Genomic DNA, 24,913 nt, shown 5'->3' with positions numbered 1-24,913 from the left:
CAGCGGAGAGACGGCACAAAAACTCACTGGAGTTCCTGAATACTGATGTACGTCATTACCAATTTGTTGCATTCGATACTATTTATTTATACATAAATTGATGCAGTGTTTATATACACTTTTCCTGAAAACACTTGAAATAATCATTAAAAAGGCTGTCACCTCTCATAACAATCAGTAAAAATACATGCTGTAGTGAAAAAAAAAGCCTGAACATCTTTGGTTCCTGGTGCAGAGTGGTAGCAGGATTCAAAATACTATCAGGACAGCTGAATTCACTGTAGTCTACAAAATCAAACTGAATGACTACAATTCCCATGTATTACTCAAATAAACATATTACAGAAAATGTATTATCAAGATTCACATACACAATTGGCAAAAGGAAATATCAACTCCTCGCACACACCGTATCAATCCTTTCCGGTGTTTGTGTTGACACGCTTAAAATTGACATAAATATGTTTTTAGGGCACATTTGACATTTCTTGGGATTATAAAAAATGAATGATGACCTCAATAGACTTTTACATCTGCCTGAAGATCAATAAAATGCGGGGGAGTAGGTCAGAGAGTCTCGGGGGGTGGTACTTTGAGGCTCGCACCAAATGTTCTCCTGGAGATCCTCTAAATGTTGTCTTTAATTGGAAGCCTCATACATGGAGAGCCCCACACTGCCGCGGTGCTGTCAGGGCTCCAGTTGGTTGTAAGCATTCCCTCTGAGATGCAAGGAGTTCCATACATTATTGATTCGCTCCAAGAGATGAAACAGAGACTTCTCGTGTCGAGCTCTGCCCTTAGCTTAACTAGAAAAAAATAAGATAAATAAATAAATAAATAAATAAAAACAGGAAGCCACATTTCCAATTCTGAATTGTAACACCGAATGAAATAAACATAAAAAACAAGAGCCTCTGTGTTTTTTTATCCTGTATCTTTATTTTATAAGCGTGGACAGCCCTGCAAGAACATAATCTACCGTGCTGTTAATAAGTGTGAGATCAAATGCTGTAGTCTGAGCATATCTGTCAATATTACTAATGCATTCAGTCACTGGCAGGATGTTGCCAAGATGTAAAATAAGGTGACCTTGAAAATGTCAAGCGTGCTGAGTGGTTGGCCAAAGGATGCAGCACATTCACATCCTCAAATGCGAACTATTTCCTTCTGCAAGGAAAGGGTAATTTTAACAATTAAGATACTGGAGACAAACAACATGGCACAGTACATTGTGGGTATTTTTAACAGCGACGAAGGAAATGACATCAACACTGTACTGCTACAATCCTCCTAAGATGACAATGATGTGTGTTCCAAAAAGTTACCATTCCTGTTCATGTTAAACTTAGTCCAAAGAATTCACTAAACATATCTCTCCAGAATTCGAACCCCTGTGCCAGAAAGAATTGTGCTGTACACTGTAGATTGCATGTCAGCCCACTGTAATGTAGGCATATTAAAAAGGCCATCTCCAGTGCATGTAGGCTAGTGGCAGCGACACCAAAGCACCATAACCCCTGAATGTAGACGTATGTAAAGTAGTGGATGTTGGGACATGCATGCTGCGGCCTAGGGGCAATCTGTTGAGCTCCAATCAGCACGGAGCAAGCCATACGGCTGAGGGAGCAACGAAGAACTTAGGCAGCACCGTGGAAACGTGTCCGCTACTACGTAATTACTTTGAGACCATGAAAAGCGCAATATAAAATAAATTTATTATTATTGTTATTATTATTATTATTATTATTATTATTATTATTATTATTATTATTATTAGACCTTCATTTCACCTGTTCTTCTATGTGATTTGAGGCCTGCATTCAATCAACATTTCTTCTCAACTCATGATTTAATAATTACATATTATTTTCAGTGAGAAAGCCATTAAGTTTATCAATCGCCAAAATTCAGTGGAAAAACATTACCCTTGTCTTTATCTTTTGAATTTGCCCATGTAATAAATATTGGTTGAATCATTGCCTGAATATGTTCACTGGGCACCCTGAGCAATGCCCTTTCTCTCCTTTTTTCCACTCAACAATTTCAGATGGTCAATAGAGAGCAACAGATGCATTGTACAGCTATTTGTACAAATTTTGTGTATGAAATATAAACAGAGGTGATGAAGGGTCTATGTTCAGCGCTGGAGTAATTGGAACGATTCTGGGCAGATCGCTCCTGAATAATTTTGTATGTGCTGGATGTTGAAACGCTACTCACTCACAGAAATACAAGGTAATACAAATTCACTTAACCTCATTGTCCTTGAATGACTAATGGATTTCACCAGTGCTCTGTTTGAAGGCTGGTGTTGCTGTGTGAGGCATATGGTAGGAAAATGTTATTACCTCCAGGGCCTGCATCAGTTCCATTCTCACAGTTTATTCACAAATTGTGAATTCCTATTTGTAGCAGTAGTGGTAGAAGTAATATTAGTATAAGTATGTCATTGCACATTGCCCATACAGTCACTTAAAGTGACTGTAACGATAAATCCATAAATGGCTTCAGACTACATCATATTACTATGCTGTGCATTAAGCATCAGCGACCGTATGAGAAATCAATTGCATTGCAATATCGACCTATATCAGTCTAAACATTTCCAGTGTGTTTGTTCACTTGTGGGTGGGACCGTTTGGAAGGAGTTCAGTGGGGAGGTAGGGTGGCAGGGTGCTCCTGACCACGTCCATACAATCTCTTTCATACAATACAGACTTTAGGCCTGATTTGAAATTTGTGTTATTGCAGTTATTGATATTATTTTGAATAGGTATTTTGTGGATGTGCAGCGGACACATCCCTTTGTGAATATTTATGGTTATTTCAACTATTTTAAGCCACTTTAGAATCACTTTAAAAGGTGCAGTTATGATACCATGTAGGTTAACTACATGACAAGTACAGTATTTGATGCAAAAGGAGTTATTTGCTTTCTGGGATGTTTCTTTTTTTTTATTTGAATTTTTTTGCTTTTTTAAACACAAATCACATTGATACAGGTACAGAAAATCGCTGTTGCTAATGGCAAATTTCCATGCTAGCCTCTTTTTTTTTTAAACAAATAACGATGCACTGAAAAGCTGGCCCTGCACTCCCAGAGAACAGTGCTCTCTCTATTGCCGTAGCTGGACTTGTAATTACAGCTAGTAAAATGCCAATTGCCTCCCTCCTCATACCATACCCCCCTCTTACATGAAGGTGGAGTGATTCATTCCTATTATATATCACCTCATCTGGGTACTTTTGTCAAAATGGGGTATGGTAATCAATCTTTGCTCACTGCTGGTGTTCCACAGACAGATAATCTCTGCTAAGATAATCAGCAGACTTCCATGGCTCAGAATACTTGAGAGTTACAGTATAGTAAGAGATTGCAGGACACTAGCAGCTTGTAATAACTGGTTATAGCACAAAGCCCAATTTGGATGTGTTACTTTTTTGTATACATGCATGTTGATTTGCATTAAATTCATTATGTTTACCGCTGAACTCATGATTGTAAGAATTAAAAATACACACAAAATGGATACTCTGATGTAGCAGCCACATCAAATGGCATCTTCTCTGTCGGTATGTGTACTTTAAATGATATGCTGCCTTGATTCATGTCAGGAAAACATAAAAATGCAGAGTCCTGTATTAGGTATGGTTCAGGTATAGCATGAAGAAGGAATGCAGCTGGAATGTGAATGGGAAGCACAATTACTGGAGCATGCCTTGCATTCAATAAATTACAGCATTGGACTGCAGTTTCTTTTTCCTACTTTGACACTATGAAGCGGATATCTTTACAAAGTAAAGTTTGTTTTGGGTTGTATTTGAAAAACATTATATACACCATTTCATAAAATTTTCCTGGATGTTCTTTCAAGATAATTTGTATCCAGGAAACATATTTCCATCTTATTTTGTCTGATGAGTGCAATCTTATAGCTGAAATGCAAATATGATACTTATCTCATTAAACTAAGAGCGCATTTTAAGGCTTATTGCAACTTAAAAGAGCCATTTTCATGTTGCAATTAGTTCTGCATATATTAATGATTCCAAAGAAAGTTAAATGCCAATTTGTGCCAGTCAGGTAGATAAAAATAAGTATGAACGTATATCAATTTAAAAGGTCGCTTCAGTAGGTTAATTATAATATCATTTTTTGTTCACAAGCAGTCAAGTCAGTCAGTGCTGAGGGTGAATGGGGGACAAATTTAGATGAGAATTTAGATGATTTAATATGGTTTAAACCATTGCAACTTTTTGCATTTTGGTTGCCTCATAATAAATCTCAGGCAGTACTGTCTGTAGCTATGTGACAGTAGCAGTTTATAACCTGACTTGAAGACCCTGGTTTTCATTTTCCTTGTAGTCTCTTGGGAACTTCCTTGCAAAGTGTACGTAGTGACCATGCAAAAAGTCTGTATTTCTAGTACTTGGATAAGATAAACAATTTCTGAAACATTGGTATCTATTGGAATTGACAGATATTATTTGGTAAACATTCTAACTTCGCACAGACTGTTACTACTTCACACAGTTTGTGTACAGGAAGGCTTACTAATCATTACTTCTGTGCAATGTGATCCTGACAAATCTCTGTTTAGTAGGAAAGTTTCTTTATGTGAAACAAATGGGCTTATTTGGACCAAACCTGAAATGTGTCTGAATGGACTTCTTTAATCTGTGCTCTTTTTCACAATAACATTTTTTTCTATAATCATTGCAGCATTGAACATTACTGTGTCTTGCACAGTGCATTGGATGTAATGAGAGCTCACCGTGTTTTAAGTCTGTATCTCTCTGCTCAAGGCTGCAGCTCCTTCATATCAGTTTCATTATACCCAGTCATTTGAAAATACCAGCGGCAGGAAGCTGCATCCATGATCAGAGAGCATCCCGTCCGCTCAGCGCTGGACAAACCCAGCCGGCACCATCCTCAGCTGAGCCTTTACACACCGTTTCAAACAGCAGTCACAGATTTTAAACGTTTTTTTTTTTTTTTTTTCCCACAACCCACAGCATGAACGTTGCCAAAATCTGAACTTCAGGAATGCAGAGTTTCCTTGAAAATACCTACGGCGCACTTCTGATGACTAAAAGGCTTCTAACGGTGACACCGCAGTCTCATTACCCATCACCCCTGGGACGGCGTGCCGCGGATTCATGAGTACGCTTCATTTTCATTACGGTGGCTGCTCGAGGACTGCCACACTTTCCAACCGTAAAGAAAAAGCCATAAAAAATAACATAACGGATGCACTGAAAGTGTCTGCATGTGTGTGTGTGTGTGTGTGTGTGTGTGGGGGGGGGGGGGGGGGGGGGGTCAAACTGTATGCGCTGCCACACTACGACCCTACCGCACCGTAAAGCGGTGGGTATTGACTGGCTTGCATTGCATGTTGGGTACACTTAACCTACTGCTGTATCAATGTCATGGGGTTAGGCCAGACACACTGCAGCCCAGCACTAGCGGCTGTAATAGATTTGTCCTAACAGCAATATCTTGCCGAAAGGACCAGACCATCATGGACACCCTACAGATCTGTTAGTATTCCATATGTGTCCATGTCCTCGTTATAAGCTTGATGTATACTGTGCACTCATGTCTGCAGGGTGTAATAGTGTCTATGATCACAAAAAAATCAGGACAATACAAATTGCTTCATCTCTGCAAGCCCTGACTAATAAATACGGTTCTATTGTATCATGTTCCATTTTTTTTCTTTTTTTTTTGTTTTCAGTTTTTGAGCACAAGAAGCAGTTATATTGATCCATGACTGTGATTATTGGACATAGTGATCTCGGGAGATCCATTCCACGCCTACCCCTGTCTCTGGACTTGCACATTAAAGAATGCATTAAATGAACCCACACTGGCCAGACACCTTGATATTACTTTCCATGCCTGAAGGTCTCTCTTTTCTCTTTTCATGGGAATAAGTGTCACTCTCTTACATTGCCATTGATCTCGAGTCTTTAGCTGCTGGCCTCAACCCTATACTTGGGCCCAGAACCATTAAAGTAACAGACAGATATGAGTCTCATGGTAATGTTTTTATTGTCCAACTCTTGTTGTTCAGTAGATTGGATTCATACATGTAGCCTCCAACAACACAGCTATCTTAAAGTCAATGGCAAGTACAAACATGGGGACAGGAACACTATATGTCTGAGGGTGAGTTACCAAAAGCACTCTCTCTCAACTATAGAGGCCTTGGGAAGACTAGGAGCTGTATTTTCCGGCTGGCGCATGGTGTGCTGCGACCCGTTGCTTTGGCGAACTGGTATTTTTACCATGGATCTTGATGTGCCTGAGCCGTTGGAAAATATTGTGACCCGTTGTGAGCTGAAGTGGGAGAAGAGCTGCTGTTGGGCATGCGTCAGCCAAGAGCAATCAGTACATTGCAATTTTAGTGCAGTTCATTGTCATTTTAGTGCAGTTCATTGTAAATTTAGTGCAGTTCATTGTAAATTTAGTGCAGTTCATTGTCATTTTTGTGTCGATCTATTCTGCTACTGGCACCCTCGCTGGCAGAACTGAATTCTTATTTGTAGCAATTTTTACTTAATTACTGAATTATTTAGAAGTAATGCAATGAAAAGCTGTGAAGTTTCACTACAAAGAGCACACACCTGTCTGCTACAATAAGTCGCATTAAGTTGGAGGTGATCACAAATGGCTCATGGACAATTCAAACAAATGTTAACAAAGTTCAATGTTACAATGGCGGTACAGTTGTAACGGAGCTGCGGTGCAATTGTAACAAAAAATAACTGCGTAAGTCGTTAATATCCACAAAAATTCCAGACAACACACAGTTGGTTCAAAAATTCATGGATGTTTAAACCAGCAACCAATTAGGAAGGTCATGGTTTTTTTCAGTTCATTGTCAACAATGGTACATACAGGATTGGATGAGTTGTGGTTTTGTCATGTTTAAAATGCACTTATTTTGTCAATGTAGTCATGTCAATAGGGAAGAGTAAAGAAACCTTTTTCAGCCAATCCCAATTTCCTGTCGGCGTTATGTAATTTGTTGGCCAGTTACTAATTTGTGAGGTGGAAACCAGGTTTTACCTTTTCTATACCCTATACCCTACTATAAGTATGTTCTATTTATATTTTATATATAGATGTTACAACCATGGGATAGACTTGCTGTTTTGTTGCTTAGCAATGTCTGTGCGTGAGAAACGTATAGTCAAACGTATATTCTGATTTGGAACCAGGAGATAAAATATGTGTATCATGACAAAACCACAACTCATCCAAACCCACTTAGTTCAAATAAGCTATGTCACAGTTGTGAATTAATTCTGGATTTGAGCATTGTTATTTTTCTTTCTTTCATTTTGAGCAACACATTAAACTGCTGGGAATGCGATCACTGACATTGTATGATCTTCCCTGGTTTTATTTTGTTTAATAAAACTTCAAGATGCTTGTTGTCATTATTTCTTAATTATAGCATAGCACATTTAAGCTATTTAGCAAGTTTAATGGGGAATTAAAACCCATGGCCCGTAATAAATGTTTAGGCAATGGTTTATCTTAATTCTGAAGGAGAAACGCATTTCTCTTATTTATGAGATTTTGAGCTGTCACTTTTTTCACAGCTCAACCCTGCTGCAAAAGAAGGTCTTAGAAACATCTGATTAGCATATCATTACCCTTGTCTTCGATCGCAGTGGTAGACCATGGAAACCGGCAGCGCACTTAAAGGGAATGAAAAGAGGTCATTTGATTGACTATGAATGAATCCAGCTGCAACACACCCACTGATAATATATTCTGCATAATCCAGCCCGTTTTCCACCTGCGCCACTAGCCTTGAGCTGTGTGCTCCACACCTCAAGGAAATACCAACATTCAATAGTCACATCCACTGGCCACTGACTGGGCTCATGGACCATGTGAAATTGGTTCTGGAGAGCAGAGCCCTAATTATTATATTTTTTTAATACACATTCTACACTGATGTAACCCGTCTCCATAAAATATCAAATGACAGCATGTCTGTTTCAGCCATTTATCTGTATTTACCTCCATGTAGTGAACCTCAAATATTTTTTTTTAAGTGATGCTTTTTTTGTTGGTACTTAAAACTTTTAGTGAAATAAATGGACTTGAACGCTTATTTTAAAAGATCATTTGATTGCTCCAGTGAAGTAATTGACCTGGAAAGAAGCCATGTGATACTGAAAAGGCACCAGCATCCTTGCGCAAGATGTTTTACCCAGTGTCAGTCGCAGGTTTGTAGATTCCCCAAATGAGATTTTGTTGTGGGGGGATGAGTATTAGCTGGTCTAAAGTAAAAGGCAATTTACATCACTGTTCTTTACAAACTTTAAAGAACAGACAAGACAGGTTTTAAACAATATTTAATAATATTACTGGATAGAATGTGCAACATAATAGGATGGCTGGGTGCAGACAAAATGCAACATTTTTATGTAATTGTATGTAACATTTATTCCGAACAGCCACAATATTAAAACCACCTGCCTAATATTGTGAAGGTCCCCCTCGTGCTGCCAAAACAGCTCTGACCCGTCGAGGCATGGACTCCACCTCTGAAGGCGTCCTCTGGTATATTTGGATTTTTGTATATATTTGTATCTACTGTATATTTGTATCTGATATTTTGTATCTACTGTACATGTGTATCTGATTGTGTTACTTTATTGTCTTTGATGCTGCAACAGTGCAAATTCCCCCCAAGGATCAATAAAGTACACTACTACTACTACTTGTTACATTATTGGTTTTTATTACATAAAAAATTTGAAATAGATTACATTATTTGTAGTTATTGCACTATTGGTAGTTCATTACATTGTTAGAGAGTGAATTATTTCCAAATGATTTTAAAAACTCTTGACTGGTCAGAGCTGTTTTGGTGGCACGAGGGGGACCTACACAATATTAGGCAGGTGGTTTTAATGTCGTGGCTGATCGGTGTATATATGTGTGCTTACAAACAATTATGTGCACCGAAAGTCAGCTGTAAACCAATAAGAGAGAAGATGACCAGATGACCCCGCACATTTCATTAATATGAATGCATTAATAATGACTCTAATGGTACACTTGACCCCTCCACATCCCTAGTTAGTGTGCCTGAAAGAAAGCCCAGCTTATTCTCATAGCCGGTGGGAAGTGTGGTAGCATTGCTCCAGTTCTCCAAGTATTATTATTATTGTTGTTGTTGTTGTTGTTGTTTTAATAAGACTGAGATACATTTGCCCCTTGGAGAGAAATAAAGTTGAACTCAACTGACATCCTTAACACATTTTCATTGAATTAATTCAATATTATTTGTGATTAATATTAATTAATCTTATGTATATACATATACAAGAAGGTAAATTTATGTTAATCACAAATAATATTGAATTAATTCAGTGAAAAGGCACTTATGAGCAAATGTCTTGAAATGTCTTCAAGTCAATGGTCTTTGTGTGGGGTTTACCTTTTAGTATTGTTGTTTAGGAAAGCGCTTTGAGCACCATATTCTGAAAAGTGAGATATAAATCAAGTTATTATTATTATTATTATCATTAAGTATGTACTTAGCATGTTTGTAACATCCCTGGACTCAATACATGTTCCATATTTTTATTCAGTTAACACAGTGCTAGGGCTCTGATGGTTTAGCAACTCAAAATTTTTCATTTAATTTGCTAACCGCACAAAGACAGCCATGTACCTGTGTCATAACTGCACTCCCAAGGACAAGGCTGTACTGATAAAAGCCACAGTTGAGGAAACTGACAGTTACATTTGCTTGCCTCAGCAGCTGAGAGAGTATACAATGCACTACTAGAAAGCACTAGATAAAAGAGAAACAGGATTATACTGCCATCTTGTGGAAGACACAGGCACTGAGCTCACTGATCTTCCCCATATTAAAAAAATAACACTACATTCAAATTTTAGATTATCTGAATCTTCCTCCATAAGGATCCAGTTAACAAATGTGTATCAGTCTAACAAATCAGGCACATGCTTATCACTTTGTGTGTGTGTGTGTGTGTGTGTTCACGTGTGTGTGTGTAACTTGATCAATGTGGAGACTGAGAAATGGGGTTTAATCAAATATGCCATAACAGAAATAAAAACTCACCCTGCTAGCAACAGACACTAATGGCTGTTTAAAAAAAAAAAAAAAAAAAAGGGATTGTGGGGAAATCAGGCCTGCAGTGAGTAGCTCTTATTATTGAAAGCTGGTGTAATCAGGGGGGCTACATTAGAGGAGTACACGCTCCACTGCTGGGTGTTTGTTGGACCCAGCATGCAGTGGGGTCTAATTCAGACCACCCACAGCTGGGGACCTTCATATAGGATTTGTCACCCCATGGCCCACTGCTAAAAACCCTTTCTTTCCTGCCAATACGTTTCCGTAGAGTACTTTATACCTGATGGGGTAAAAATGACCAAAATCACAGCTACTGCGACACGATCCCAATATGGGAATGCAAAAGTGTTTTCGTCATCAGTTATGGTCTTCATCGTTGCGTGTGCCTGTAATAACACAAGGCCTAATAGTATTATAATTTAATCACAGTTTTTATTATTCAACCAAGAAAAACCAATTACCGCAGATTGAAAAATTAAGTGTGAACTGGGATGCATATGCGCAAAAATGGCAAGTGTATGTCTTAATTAATAAGACACGTGTTCCATTTTAACAGTACTGCTTTTGCCGCCTTCATTGCCAGGTCTCCCTTGTAAAAGAGATTCCATATCTTAATGGGACTTCCCAGCAAAATAAAAGTTAAATTAAAAAAAACAAAATGGTGATGTCCTTTTAGGCTATCCTTTTATGGCATGCAAATCAGAAATAGATGTGCTCTTGTCTTTGAAAACTACGCCCAAAGCGGCCATAAAACCTTCCATTTTGCGTTGTGATTCATCAATAGACTCGAGTATTGCTGATTAAATCAAGTTTATCTTCACGATAAACTTCATCGCATATGCCCCAGGATATACAACGTTTCCTGAATAATGAGGGAAGTTAAATTACGTTTGTTTGTAACGGGGTTGTAGACCCACAGTGTGAAAGTACCCAATGTTGACCAATTAACTGTTCAGCATCTGTCAATGTCTTCTTTCGAGATATTAGAAATGTAAAAAATTATAAAAACATATGCTCACACTCAATTTCTGAGGCTTGGTATCAGTGACAATGTTCAGTTCATAGACCTGGGTACTCTTGGATGAAAATTATGTACTATAATTTGATAATAGCAATACACTTTTTTGCAGAGCACCATTCCAGCAGTTCCACAGTGGGATAAAACACAGGCAACACATTTTAAAATTGTGATTCAAATCAGAGGATGTTCAGCAAGCAATATGTTGCACGTATGATTTCTATGTGGGGATTGGACCTCATTTAACAATTGCCTCAAAAGTCCTCTCTAATGCAGTGCAGCTGTGCTGCATATAGTCTAGAAAGAGTGCAGCATTCATTTAAACCTGTCCTTTCAAGATCATACACAACAAGAAATGAATTTAGGGACAGTGAATTCACCATGACAACAGCCATAATTCCACCATCAACGTCCAGCGGGCTTCGGCAAATTGAATATTCATTTAAAAACATGCAAATAACCTGTAGGCTTGCATAGCCTACTTTAATAGCTACTGTTAAGTTCACATGCTTTCAGGGGGTACATTTGCTCTTCAATTTTCATGAAACTCCCCAATTAAGGAGACAATTGTCAGGGCAGTGGTGTAATTCAGGCTATCCTGCAATAAAGGTGACACTTGAAAATGTATCACCTCCGTACAGCCCTAAACAACTGTTAAACGGGATTCCAGCTCACTTCCCTCACAGTTATCATTTCGAGGACTTGGACACGAACGTGAAAAGTTAATTGATACGTTCTAAGAAATTACTGCCTTATAAACCGAATTCGGGTTTCCCCATTCTGGGTTCCACACTGCATACCTGTAGGCTTTATTTATTTATTTATTTATTCATAATACAGGAAGTGACAGGCGTCACCTTGTCAACAGATTCGCGCTCGGAGTTCAGCGCCAGCCGAGCGTGACATTTCCCCATTCCCGTTATTTATACGCCGCGTTCGTGGATCCGGATAGCTGTCCATCACTGATGTCTGCGGACACGCTCGCCGCTGCCGCGCTCACTGGAGCGTGGAGAGATGGCTCAGAGCAGAGGAGGGAGAATCAAAGAGGACAAGCGACTTTATGCAAGGACGAGAGACGGGGGGGGGAAGCTACGGAAAAGAGGGGACTCCCGATCGGCCACTGGGTGAAAACGGTGAGAGGTGAAGGCGGTGCATCGACGTTCTCCAGAACGGCACAACACTTAACTTGCTGACAGCATGCGTTCAGCAAGGCCTCCCTGTGTACCTGCGCAAAAAGGATTTTTTTTTAAAAACATGCCCACCCGACGTGCTCAGGCGGGCTCCTTCGTATTTCAAACGTGCATCCAGGAGGAGGCGAAACGAGGATGGTGTTCAGCGTTCTCGTATTTCATCCTTGTTGCCGAGGTAATGCGGGGCGACGAGACGTGATGAAAGACGTTCTCATATCGCGGCGCCTGGCTTCACCTTCGCAATTATATTTCAATACTTGACATAGCCTACGCGCTCTCTGGAGCACCGGTCGACGTGAGCGTCAGAGAGCAGCGCCATCTCATCTAGGTTATTATCCCAGAAGGGGGATAATCAGCACCTACTCCGGATGTGTTAAACACTCCTTCTGCCCTTTCCGTTCGGTGCAGGAGTAACTGCCCCTGTTTACTGAGATTGACAACGTAGCCTATAGCCCACACTGTTAAGATAAGTGACACCGAGTTGCTCCAGGCATCGACCTTAATGGGATGGGGATGGGAAAATCCAGAGACGTCGCTGTGGGTTGCTTTTAATTATGTATGGGGATACAGACAATAAATATGACTATTTTTTGGTTAAAGCAGGAATGGCGTTTTTCCAATTCTTTTTATTGTTTGATGGTTGTTGCAAGTGGTGTTGGATGTCCGTCTCACATCCATCCATTATCTATACTCGCATTATCTATACCCTGAGCAGGGTCACGGAGGGGTGCTGGAGCCTATCTCAGTGTGCATTGGGCGAGAGGCAGGAATACACACACGCAGGGCACACACACCATTCACTCCCACACTCATACCTATGGGCAATTCAGAGTCTCCAATCAGCCCACCTGCATGTCTTTGGACTGTGGGAGAAAACCGGGGTACCCGGAGGAAACCCACGCAGACATGGGGAAAACTCCACATAGAATGGCCCCAAGCCAAGATTCGAACCCACAACCTTCTTGCTCTGAGGCGACAGTGCTACCCACTGCACCACCGGGCCGCCCTCCTCAGTTACATCCGTATGCAAAATTATATAAAGAGAAAAGCCTATAACTATAATTTCCCCCTCAACAAAACTGCATTACCTTTGTTCATTAGAATGATACAAAACTTACAAAAGCCTAACCATTAAGGCAGAGCATACTGCAGTGTAATTGGTCTTTCAACTTTCATTTAACCCGTCGGAATGTGCGCACACAAAGCTGAATCACACCAATCACAGCGCAGAGCCTGTACGATGTGCTGAGCGTTAATGGTGCGGTTCTGAGTACCCGGCGGTGTTCACGTCATCATATTCAAAATAAAAGGGTTGAAGCGGGTTCATGTCCTGGGCCTGACCACTGATAATTCATCTGGTGAGTGATCGAAGCGCACGTCTGCCTCTGAAAATCTATTCTGTAATGGTCATTCCAGGGATCGCATTAATAAAGTTCCATTAGCAGCTCTTATTGTGAAACCCTGGAGGCATCTGACAGCGCACTGTTTTTTTTTCTTTCTTTCTTCTTTCCAATTGCCAATTTTAAAAGCCTCGAAGCAAAATAAAATTGTAATGCTTTCCTATTAAATTTAATTGAGTAATATATTTTCCACATTTACTTTTGGGTAAATAAATAAATAAATAAATGGCCAAAATTGTTTAATAAAAGATTTCACTCTGTATTCTATTTTACATTTAATTTATATAAAAAATAAACATTTCACAAAATGCATATTTAATAAATCTAAAAACAAAAAATACAAAATGCTCAATGCCCATAAAAAGTCCATAGATACTGTATGTTATTTTAAATGGGAATTAATTCATAGTTTGTTGATGAAGAAAGATTAACCATAAACACCGACATGTACAAGTTCCTCAGTTAAATTTTTCTATTTGTTTTCTATTTTTTTGGCCAGATTAAAATCAGCATATATGCTTAACTTTGATTCAGATTTAGATCCTTTACAACAAGTTTAATTGATCACTGAGTCTCAAACTGTTTGTGAAGAAAACAATTAACACTAGCGTTTAATGTGAGGCAAGTTAAGGGCAAATATTGACTGGGTTGAGGGCTGCATCTCATGTCTTTGAGCAGGTACCCAGAAACCTTTGGCTGAGCTTAATCTGCATGGAAACTGAATGAGTCAATTTGCTTGAGGTTGAACAGACATATGACGCACCAAATGATCCTTAGTCATGAATCCGAAGTGCCCAAAACGTCACTTTTTTCAGAGTTTCAAGCCAGCCCTTCAAGCATCACACGTTAGTAGCAATCAAACTTGCTTGGAATATGTTGGGGAGTTCACTAACACAGATGCACAGATAAGAACAATACATGAAGCTGAACACACAGAAAGTGATATAAAATCATTCAACGAATGATACCAGTTTAGTACCCATTCACTATAATGTGCCGAGAACCTTCAGTAAGACTGCACCACAAAGACAAAAATGTTTTTCATTTCTCCCCCCTTTCCTCTAAGGCCCCTGAAGGTTCCCCTCTCGTCTTTTGTTAACAGGTATCTGGCGAACAACAAAGATGAATTTGCTTTGAGCGGTTGGCAGCTGCAGCTGAGAAGAGGACCACAGAATTTGTGAGTGGTTATAACATCCGCATTAGGGGGGGTACCAGGTTTGTGGTTCTGCTGGGGGGTAGAGGGGGATGTGTACCAGGTTTTTGGGCTTGCTTGGTCCTCGCTGAAGTTATTGATTAGCCTTAACAAGAGCCCCAGGACAAGTAGATGGGAAAACCCCCATAACATCAAAGATTCACCACCATATTTCATTTCAGGTATGGAATCTTTTTCAACAAAATAATCCTTCCTTTGATGTCAAGCCCAGAGCAGGCAGGGGACTAAAAAGCTCTATTTTGAGAGCTCTTTATTTTTTTTAAAAAAAGCTCTACATCTGATCTGATCATATCTGGGTCCAGTGGACCAACCCTTGCAAAAAGAATTACATGTAAACACCAAACATGTTCAGAGTACACATGAGAACTGAAAATACATGCGGTTTTTTGAAAACGTTTTTTATGTTGATCTTTTCCACATGATTAACATGTGAACAACATGAACTGCATGCATTGCTTTTTGTGTTCATTTTTTCACGTGAACTGCAATCACACATTCCTTTCGTAAAGAAAAATGTTTTTAAAAGCAAAGCACTAACATAAAAAATGAACTTACTGACAAGAATTTAAAAGTCACATGATTTTAGTTCTGAAAATGATCCTCATTAAATTACATTCCACAAACCAAAAATCAACAATTGCGCAAGATAATGCTTCTAAACCATGTCCTTTATTGAAGGAACAACAATAGGGCAAGTTTCAAGAAGCAGGCTATGGTAATAGCCTGACATTGTATATGGTTAAAAAAAAATAGGCAAATGCCGAAAAAATAAAAAACCAATGAAAAAGTGTCAATAATATTGTGTGTGTGTGTGTGTGAGTGAGAAAAACAGAAAGTCTATCTATTAGTCCATCACTTTTGTCCTTAATCCTCAAGCTGCGTAAATCTGTCAAAACAGAAACATCCTCTTTAGACAAATTCTTAACTGATGCACAAAGCTCATGCATAGGTACACATTTGGTTTAATCCAAGTGGAGAAATATTTAATCAATATCACAAGAGAGTACAACAGCACACCCATGAATCGACTCCAGTCAATATTTTCTATTTTCAAGAAGGTATGAAATTCACTTTTTTCCCCACCAGCCACTAATGGCAGAAAAGGGAACATTTCTACCTGCTACTCAAGATTTATATCTGCCGCTTCTGAAAACCGTGCAGAAAACATGAGAATTACATACACAGGCCTTTACTGACTTTGCCTGCTCTTGTTGGAGGATAGCATCCAGCAAACAATTCAGAACAGGCCTGTGCATTCATAACCCAACCAGTCAACCCAAATATGAATTAAAACCTAACAAACAAAAAAAAATCTACCTGCCAACATGGTGGGTGACTTGATAATTTTGCCCGCCAATGCCTACAATTTACCCACGTTCGGCTGGTGTTCATGTCAGACCCTGGTCAAGAAAGCCATCTACTTTCAGTGATAAAAACAGGGAGGGGGGCTTACCTTTCAATTTCATACTGACAGAGGTACAGTGCAGATCTGTCAAAAGAGAAACATACCCATCATAATAGAAATCTTCAACAGATCTACAAAACTCATCACAATGTAACAAAGGATACCACTCTTATCATTTTGCATTTGGATCACTGCTAGCATCAGACTGCACAAGCTTAAATTGTTGTGCTGACTTACGCACATTTCAATATCCTTTTATGTGTAATTGTACTTGGTGAATAAAAGTGATTCCATATATTAAATATATCTCCTTTCTGAGGATCTTCTGTTGCATTTCCAGAAGTCAGTTAATTTGCTTTATTAATTCCTTCCTACATATATAACTCAATCAAAAACAAGCTAGTATCCACCACACTTCATATCCAGATTTTGGCAACTCATTTGTGATGTCACAAACACCTGACATCAAGTTTGTGACAAGTAGGGCATCTAAGCCAGCTTGGAGAGGCCTGTCACTCATTACATGTTACAGTAAGCATGTTAACTGACAGGTGATATGGATGACAAAAAGAAGGTATGGCCAAACTAGGGGCCGATACAGGGCTTACACCGTCCCGCCCAGTGTTAAAACACTGACATCTGACTGACGACTTTTAGCGCAAGAGTGCACAGGTAAAATGGGCCCCACTTTAGAAGACAAACTTCAGCACTACTCAATGTTTGGTACGTTCATTCTATTCTCTTTGTTTGCAATGATGCATTACTCATCTGAAGCAAGACAGTATGTCAATGCATGTTGCGTCTGTGTGAGGCTGGAAATGTGGCAAATGTAAAATTATGCCGGTGGTTTCCTTTAAGAGAATTATGTTCATGGTGGCGGATGGAGGTTTGTGACTATTCTCAAAAAACTTTCAATGATTGCATAATAACATGAATTTTATAATACATTACTCAACATAACATTACGCATTTTGTATGCCAGTTCCTGTTAGTCATTTCTACAGTCTGTCCATCACATAGTTTAGTCACAGCTTTGAGAGAGTTGTGACCACTGCCCAGATGACCAGAAACCTACCCATCACTGCGACCGCACTGGCGCAGGTCCTTCAACTTCTGGGCCATGCAAGCTTTGATGTCGGTGTCATTCGCGTGCACAAACCTTTTCTTAACTTCGTCTGTCAAAAGAATAAGAAGATATAATCAATGTTTACAATTAACCCTTCTAGAGACCAACATATTGACGACAATACACTCAAACACTTAAACTTGACCCATTGTGACCTCTGGGACAGTCATAGCCTCATGAAACTCTACATCCAGAAACTAGACATAGGCATGTATTATTTGCCTATGTACACTGCCATTAAGTGAGCTTCTCAGAAAGATTCTAAGAAAGGGCCGCCCATACAATCGCCAAAATGGCCAATTTTTAAAGGAGTCTCCACACAGCTAACACAAAACTTTCTCACAATGTTACTGGAATGTTCTGTCGATATTATAACATTTCCGCTACGTGGCCGCAACACTGCCAGAACTGGGCAGATACGAAAAGTTATTGATACCAAATCAGAGTATGAACTTTTCTGAAGTGTTTTTCAAGGTCTTGTGGTCTCAATGTGGTACTTTTGAGAGTTTTTTGGTCATTTCTTCCCAATTCTCTAGTGGTAAAAAATGTTTCCGTTTTGCACCAAAACTACAGAACTAATGTTATCAACCCAAAAATTGCTGCAGTGACCTATTAGGCATAACTGAGCATGGGAATGGTCATAATTAAATTATTATAGATGGGTGCAAGTACATATCTATAACATTTGACTAATTGGCACAGAGCATGTATTTTCTTACCTATGATTGATTTTACTTTGGCTGGGTCTAATGCGGGCCTGGGCTCGCCATTCTGGAGCTTTTTCCCAGTGACGGAACTCTTCAGGAGAGTTTCCAGAGGAAACATGGCCGTCATTAGTGTCCTGGTCATCTTCTTGTACGTCAACGCCTTTTTGACAGCCAACCTCGCGTTCAGGTTCTTGTCAATGGCCAAACATAAGTTAAGTGAGACAGTAAATGCACCTCGAAACATAATGATTATAATGTTAGATGATGTACAGTACACTTTGAATTGAGTATAATATGAATAATGACAAATTTTCCATTTCAGTTACCTTGACAGTCATGGTTTCTTGCACCTCCGCCTAAAATGATACTAACAATTAGCACTGAGCCGACATTAGGCATTACAGTGGCCTAAAAAAATTGTTATTGTAGGACAAACGTGTCAAGTTTGGTTCAAATCGAACAAAGCATTCACACATAATTTCCCGGTTACATGCATTTATGTTAAATGTGACTGGGTCCGGCAGATGATGCTCCCAAGATGCCACAGAGAAAGTTTTCTGAGAATCAGGAGGGAAAAACCCAAGACATCCACATACTGTATGTTCACAGCAAATACTATGGCAATCCAGCCATTACTTTTTGAGATATCTTGATCAGAGAGAGAAAAACAAACTGACAGACAAACAGGAAAAAACGTAACCTCCTTGTTGGTGGTAACACAAACAAACAAACAAACAAACAAACAAACAAACAAACAAATAAATAAATAAATAAATAAATAAATAAATAAATAAATACACTGTAGCTCTGCACATACCTTGTTGTCAGCACTGGCTGCTGGAAACTGCGAGCCAGAAAGATACAAAAAATGAACATCTGCTTGTTTGACATCAGAGAGCAGCCATTATACTAGTGTAAATCCACCTTGAACAGCATTAATCATTCCTAGTACAGATGAATCCAAAAACTACACTCAGCTATTGGCTGAAACGTTGCAACACTTGAGTATCATGCTGTAAATGGGTAAACAATCCCGGCATCAGTCTGCAGTTTGCTAGTTACAACTGTGTATAATGAACTAGTTAGCTTGCTAATTAGCACATTTATTGAATACAGTCCTAGCTGAGGTTACGTCCCACAGTGACGTTCCACAAAAAAACATCTTGCTGACATACCTAGCCAGCAATAGCTAGCTAGCTAACGTTAGTGTTTGTCAAGCTGTGATTCACTAACATGTCTTCAGAACTATAATGACATTAGCCCCGTCTATAGTTACGTTTTCAAATGGGTGTTCATGCAGGGCCTACAGTAAGCAAGCTAAGTAGGTCAATATAAGAAGTTATGCTGCAAGTCTTTACGGGCGGCCATGTTGACCATACATTACAGCTTTTTTAGTCAGTCCCTCTCCAAATCAGTATCACAATTTTGCTTCCGCACAAAGAGGCTTTAAACTGTTCCATAGGCTTAGACTGAGCTATTTAATTCTATGTAGCACATAGCACAGTCCATGTGCCATGGCAGCTGCCATGTTCACTGCCATCAATTAAAATTGGTAACTTACACTGCTAGGTGTCATTACTCCAAGAACATTGTGCAAGGTAAATTACCTCTCAGGTAAAATGCCAAAAGATCACAGTGCAACTTTAATCAGCACAGCCCATCAGAATACAGTAGGCTGGCCCTTCAGGTTCAGCAAATAGAATATGCAAAATTTCAGATGACACCTGTTGCTAATGCCAAGTGATTATATGCAAGAAGACACTGCTTTCAAAAGTATCTGCACACGTTTCTAACAATGTCGCAGAAGTAGGAAATGGGAACCTGTCAGTCTTAAGTCTGGGCATTATTTCACTCTTTGCCCTCCTCTCTTTGTGAAAGAGTGAGTAAGCAATCTCAATATTATTTATTAAATCAAGGACATTTATTCAGTAATTTCTGCAAAGGTCAAAAACACAAAAAGAGAACAAACTCACAGATGGTGATGCCTGCAGATCTGTCATCTTAACAGAGTGCCTTGGAGCAAACTGCAATGAGAAATTTACAGAATAATCACTAGAAGCATCACGTTTTTTTTTTGTTATCCTTTTTTTTTTTGGATGTGGAGCACCTCTACAACTGGCAAAGTCACAGCCTCACTCACACATTCACTCACTCGCGGTTCACCGCGCTGCCCCTGGTGTTGCCTCACATGCATGGAACATGTGTGTCTGTGTGTATATGCGCATGTGTATGTGCACGTGCAATTGGTACCCTTCCATTTGCATGTTATTAAGTGTTTGCAGCACCACTGCATTCTATGGGTTTGTTCGTGGGTTGGTGTGGTCGGTTTGACGACTTTGTGCGGCCTGGGCAGTCGTAAAGAAGCTATAGTGGCATGAGTCTTTATGTCATGACAAATGCTTTGCATCTGTGTCCCTGTTTGACCTCTTTTATTTATTTTTTTTTTGACCAGCGTACTTATCTTTACAATTATGATTTACCCAGTGTACATTACCTGTTGCGTTGATTTTTCTATTGTGTCCTTTATGAGGGACGAGACGCCTGCACATAAAAAAACAACTGTTTTAATATAAATACATGAATACAATCCAGTCAGTGTGAAATACAAGGAGCTTAGGATATCTGTAAAACTCCTTACACCGGCATTTTAGAGAACACTTCTCTTTCACAAAATAGTGCGGCATACCGCAGCAATCGTTACAAGCCATGAAGTTTTCATGTGCAGTGGGTGCATTCGTATATATGGAGAGCTAACTACAATTACTTACCATCCTGCAAATTGAGGATGAGGTTCTGCAGTCTTCTTATTTCATTCTGTTGAGAATCCACCTGTTCTCTCAGCTTTTGTATTGTTGCCTTGTCCTTTCTCCGCTCCTCTTCATATTCTTGTAAAACAGAGTCCAGCTCTACATTTTTTCTTTTCTTAAAAAAAAAACTGCAGTTAAGTTCACTATCAACAAATTCTATAGAAAATTGGATACAATTAAACAAAAATGCCACCCAATTTAAGAAATTAATATATTATTATAATCGCCTAGGACATCACTATCAATATTTAAGAACATGAGCAAAAGGTATTGGTGTCAATTCCCCACAAATGGGAAACTGGGGTTTAAGAAGCAAAACCCCTTTTCAACGATCATTCTCCAAATGACAATTAATTATCGTCAAGCCAACTGATACATTGAGCTAACCTCTTTGGCTTTCCTAGGCTCATCATCATCCACCACTTCATCTTTGCCAACTTTCCTCCTCCTTGGTGTAATCCCTAGATGGTCTTCTGGATCCACACCTTCCAGCCACTCCATTTCTGCTTTAATTGTCTCTAAATCATCTGGAAATGTTTCATTTAGGCAAGTTAATGAAAGATGAATTAGAATAAATATTGCATTAATCTATTGTTGTTTCTGTCGCCGCACTTTAGATACAAGCAATATCGAAAAGTGCTGTTTTAAAACGTATTCTTACCGTCAAGAGTGCCTGACCCATAAGCATAGAAGTGTGTTACCATGGTGTTACTATTAGGCTATATCATGAAATACCATCTTTGGAAAAAAAAGGCTATATACTGTCACTGCATTTAGATCAAAGCTACCATGCATACAAAAAACACCAGTCAATCACACACTCAATCTGTTAAGCCATCATAGCGCGGAGTGTCTAAATACAGCGCTGCACCACTTTACAAACAAAAGGAAAGACTGTAGGCTTTAAATATAGTCTGACTGACAACTTTGGGACTGAACCGGCTGACATTTTAGTTAAAAGAACTCAAACGTAACTTAAACATCCTGTGAGCAAGTATAACCCTAAGTACATTTTCCTTAAGTGTATAATAGTTCATAAGTCAACCAAACACACTTTCTTATTTTGAGAAAGTATGCTGTATTAGTGACAAGGTGGACTTTACATTGTCCACCTTGTAAAAGTTCCCTTCAGCCTAAAACTGGTTATTCAAGTAGTAGGAGTATCGTGTGATATCATAAAAGACATCCCAAGCACCACTCTATCATAAAATTCCGGGGAGAATCTGTAGTTACACCATAAGAAACAAAATGGCTGCACAAGCAAAGATGTTATTATTGAGAAATTGTTGAAAATTCATGATAACTGCACAACATATTATTCCTGTATTCAGGAATTGTCTGTGACAATCGGTTTAACCCATAAGCCCAAACCCATAGAAAAATTCCATAATGAATGTTAAATCTTCAGCTTGCTTAGACTTCAGTGGACATGTCTATTCACACTTTATTTTTTTAGTAAATCATGACAATCATGTACAAATTGTTCAGACACCTGAGCAGTTCTAAAAGATTTAGGAGTGGACAATTAAATATTGGTAACTTTATATACAAAGAGGCATGAATACACAAAGCTCACTTGAACTAGGATGCATTTTTGTGATGTTTGATATTCTTCTTCTGGCACTAAGGGGAGTTCAGTAATAAGGTACTGTCCAATTTCCATGCATTTCCAATGATTTCTCAATAACAACATCTTTGCCTGTGCAGTTAGTTTCATTAACGCAAAAACATGGCTGAGGCTCACTTCAGTTTTCTCGTGTACTATTATGGATTCTCCCCTGAATTGCATGATGGAGCTGTGTTGGGATGTCTTCCATGATACTGTATCATATGATAGGCCAACCACTTGAATGAACAGTTTTAGCCTAAAAAGAACGTTAGGTGGACGCTACGAAGTCTTATAAGCACACGCTAATATAACATACTTTCTTAAAATAAGAACGTATACGTGGTTCACTTTTGAACTATTATACACTTAAGGAAAATATATTTACAATAGGCTTAAATCTGAACTTTTAGTATCACGTATATTCAAAGTAGGCCACAGAAAATTATGCAAAAATACTGAACTAGCCACTTATTATATGTTCAAGTTACTTTTGAGTCAGTTTAGTCCCAAAGTCGTCAAAGCCAGACTAGTGGGTCCATATTGAAACTTCACGCGTAACCTAGTTTTTTTTTCTTTTCTTTTCTTTTTGGAAGGCGGTGCATCCCAAAATGGGTTTAAACACTCCGTTCTATGATGGCACATTATGAAAGCTTTTTAGCTTTTTATGCACGGTGTGTTTAAATTAAATGCAGTCACAGCAAATGGGTTTTTTTTTTTTTTTGGTGGTATGGTATTTCTCGATATAATTGTGCCGCCGTGATAACATGTCTACGCTTAAGGGTCAGGCACTCTTCACGGTAAGAATACACTTTGGACAGCGCTTCCAGGATCTCTTGTGTCGGAAGTGCTGCGATGAAAACACCGACAGATTCCCTTTGCAGTCACATTTGTCCAGAATGTAAACAAGTCGGTGATTCTTCACGGTAACGATTCGTTTTACGACAACATTGATTACTCATAAATGCAAAAACTGTTACTTTGGATAAAAACAGTTTTGTGACCGACCTTTTCCGTGAAACAGAATGTTGAAGTGCATCCGCACTGTTAGTGTCATCGTATTGTCAACTTTAGGTTACATAGCTAACGTTGACAAGCTAGGTTAACCTAACTTACCTGTCACCATCAGTCAAACATTGGAAAATTTGAAAATGTGCTAGTAACCTTAAGTTTTAAGGTTAATCATTATTAACGATGATGTAGTTAATAATATCGCTGTTGTTAACAACGACACAATTTACTGACCGTTTACAGTCAATACTCTAGCAGGGTACATTTTCCATCCATGTTTGGGTGGTTTTTGGGTTGCCGAGCCATGGTCCACAAGTCCAACTAGTTCGTTATCTAGCAACATTTTTTTTATTTTCCGCAAATCTTTAACTAATACTGGTTGCATTGGTCTCTATACGAAAATGAGCACATAACGGTCCATCGCCTTGGCCCTTCTGCTTCTCCAGGTCCACTTCCAAGTTCCAACCATAGAGCGTACGATTCCAACAGCTGTGCAGTGATTATTACTTCCGTCTGTTTACTTCCGGTTAGTTCGAAACCTCAGAAATTCTCGCTTCGGTTGTCTGAATGAACCGTGGTTTGCCTCCTTTTGCTTCAGTGACATTTTGAACAGAGTTAGTTTTAATGTAAAAATAAATTTTAAAAAACGCAACGTTACGTACGCATACATAACATTATCTCTAAGTCATTAAATGAAACTTGCAAAATCTAGCCCTGCCGTAAAAAGTAGATATCAAAATCAGGCCAAGTTACAACAAACAATATTGGCTATCTTAGCTCGCACAATATAAACAAGCTTTATTCCAAAGCAATGCAAATCAGTGTTTCCAAAATAATTTAATGTAAATTGGCCCCGTGTTTTTCATTTTAGCATTAGAAGATAATTTTGATGTCAATACTTAACAGCAGGCCTAGATTTTTCAAGTTTTAATTAATGACTTATGGACAGTGCTTAGTGTGTACGAGTAAATTGAAATTTTTGTATGTTGAATGCATTGTTCTGGTTGAGATACAATTTTTGTACTGTGTTTGTTATGAGTTAATGATAATGCATATAAATTTATGAACCATAAAGAATTTAATCTCGAGAGACGTGCATACATGTACGCAAACATACATTCCAGTAGTTTTAATGGTAAATATAGTAGTATAATATATAGTAATGTTTGTATTTTATTACACAAACAGTAAAAAAAAAAAAAAAAACACGTAACCTAAGAACAGGACTATTCACACAGGTTTCAGTTTCACTTTTTCATTAATTGCCTAGAAATAAAAATCCTCATCCCCCAGT

The 24,913-nt window shown here is 38.8% G+C and overlaps 1 protein-coding gene across 3 annotated transcripts; it reads right to left on the bottom strand.

Moving 5' to 3' along the window:
- Positions 1-169: 169 nt before the first annotated feature.
- On the bottom strand, positions 170-24,122 carry LOC135261478 (uncharacterized). 3 transcript variants are annotated; one of them, XM_064347808.1, is made up of 11 exons: positions 23,854-24,121; positions 21,390-21,529; positions 20,964-21,117; positions 20,690-20,736; positions 20,169-20,219; positions 19,013-19,039; positions 18,522-18,551; positions 18,208-18,385; positions 17,438-17,537; positions 16,411-16,446; positions 170-806 (listed from the first exon to the last, which is right to left on the bottom strand). In XM_064347808.1, the coding sequence occupies exons 1-11, from the start codon at positions 24,002-24,004 to the stop codon at positions 803-805; spliced, it is 918 nt and encodes a 305-aa protein (XP_064203878.1). In that variant the 5' UTR covers positions 24,005-24,121; the 3' UTR covers positions 170-802. The 3 variants fall into 3 exon arrangements, with proteins under 3 accessions (XP_064203878.1, XP_064203879.1, XP_064203877.1); XM_064347809.1 differs by lacking the exon at positions 170-806 and adding an exon at positions 15,608-15,843 and having other exon boundaries at positions 23,725-24,122; XM_064347807.1 differs by lacking the exon at positions 170-806 and adding an exon at positions 15,608-15,843 and having other exon boundaries at positions 23,854-24,120.
- Positions 24,123-24,913: the final 791 nt, after the last annotated feature.

This window comes from Anguilla rostrata, chromosome 8, assembly GCF_018555375.3.
Source record: "Anguilla rostrata isolate EN2019 chromosome 8, ASM1855537v3, whole genome shotgun sequence".
Taxonomy (NCBI): Eukaryota; Metazoa; Chordata; class Actinopteri; order Anguilliformes; family Anguillidae; genus Anguilla; species Anguilla rostrata.
Note: the sequence above shows the minus strand (reverse complement) of the source record. Positions and strands in the feature narration are given on the sequence as shown.

Coding starts and splice junctions, on each gene's coding strand:
- LOC135261478 (XM_064347807.1), bottom strand. CDS start 24,004: ATGCAACCAGTATTAGTTAAAGATTTGCGGAAAATAAAAAAAATGTTG. Junction 21,118..21,389: donor AGCCTAGGAAAGCCAAAGAG/GTTAGCTCAATG, acceptor TTTTTTTTTAAG/AAAAGAAAAAATGTAGAGCT. Junction 19,040..20,168: donor ATCTGCAGGCATCACCATCT/GTGAGTTTGTTC, acceptor TCTGGCTCGCAG/TTTCCAGCAGCCAGTGCTGA.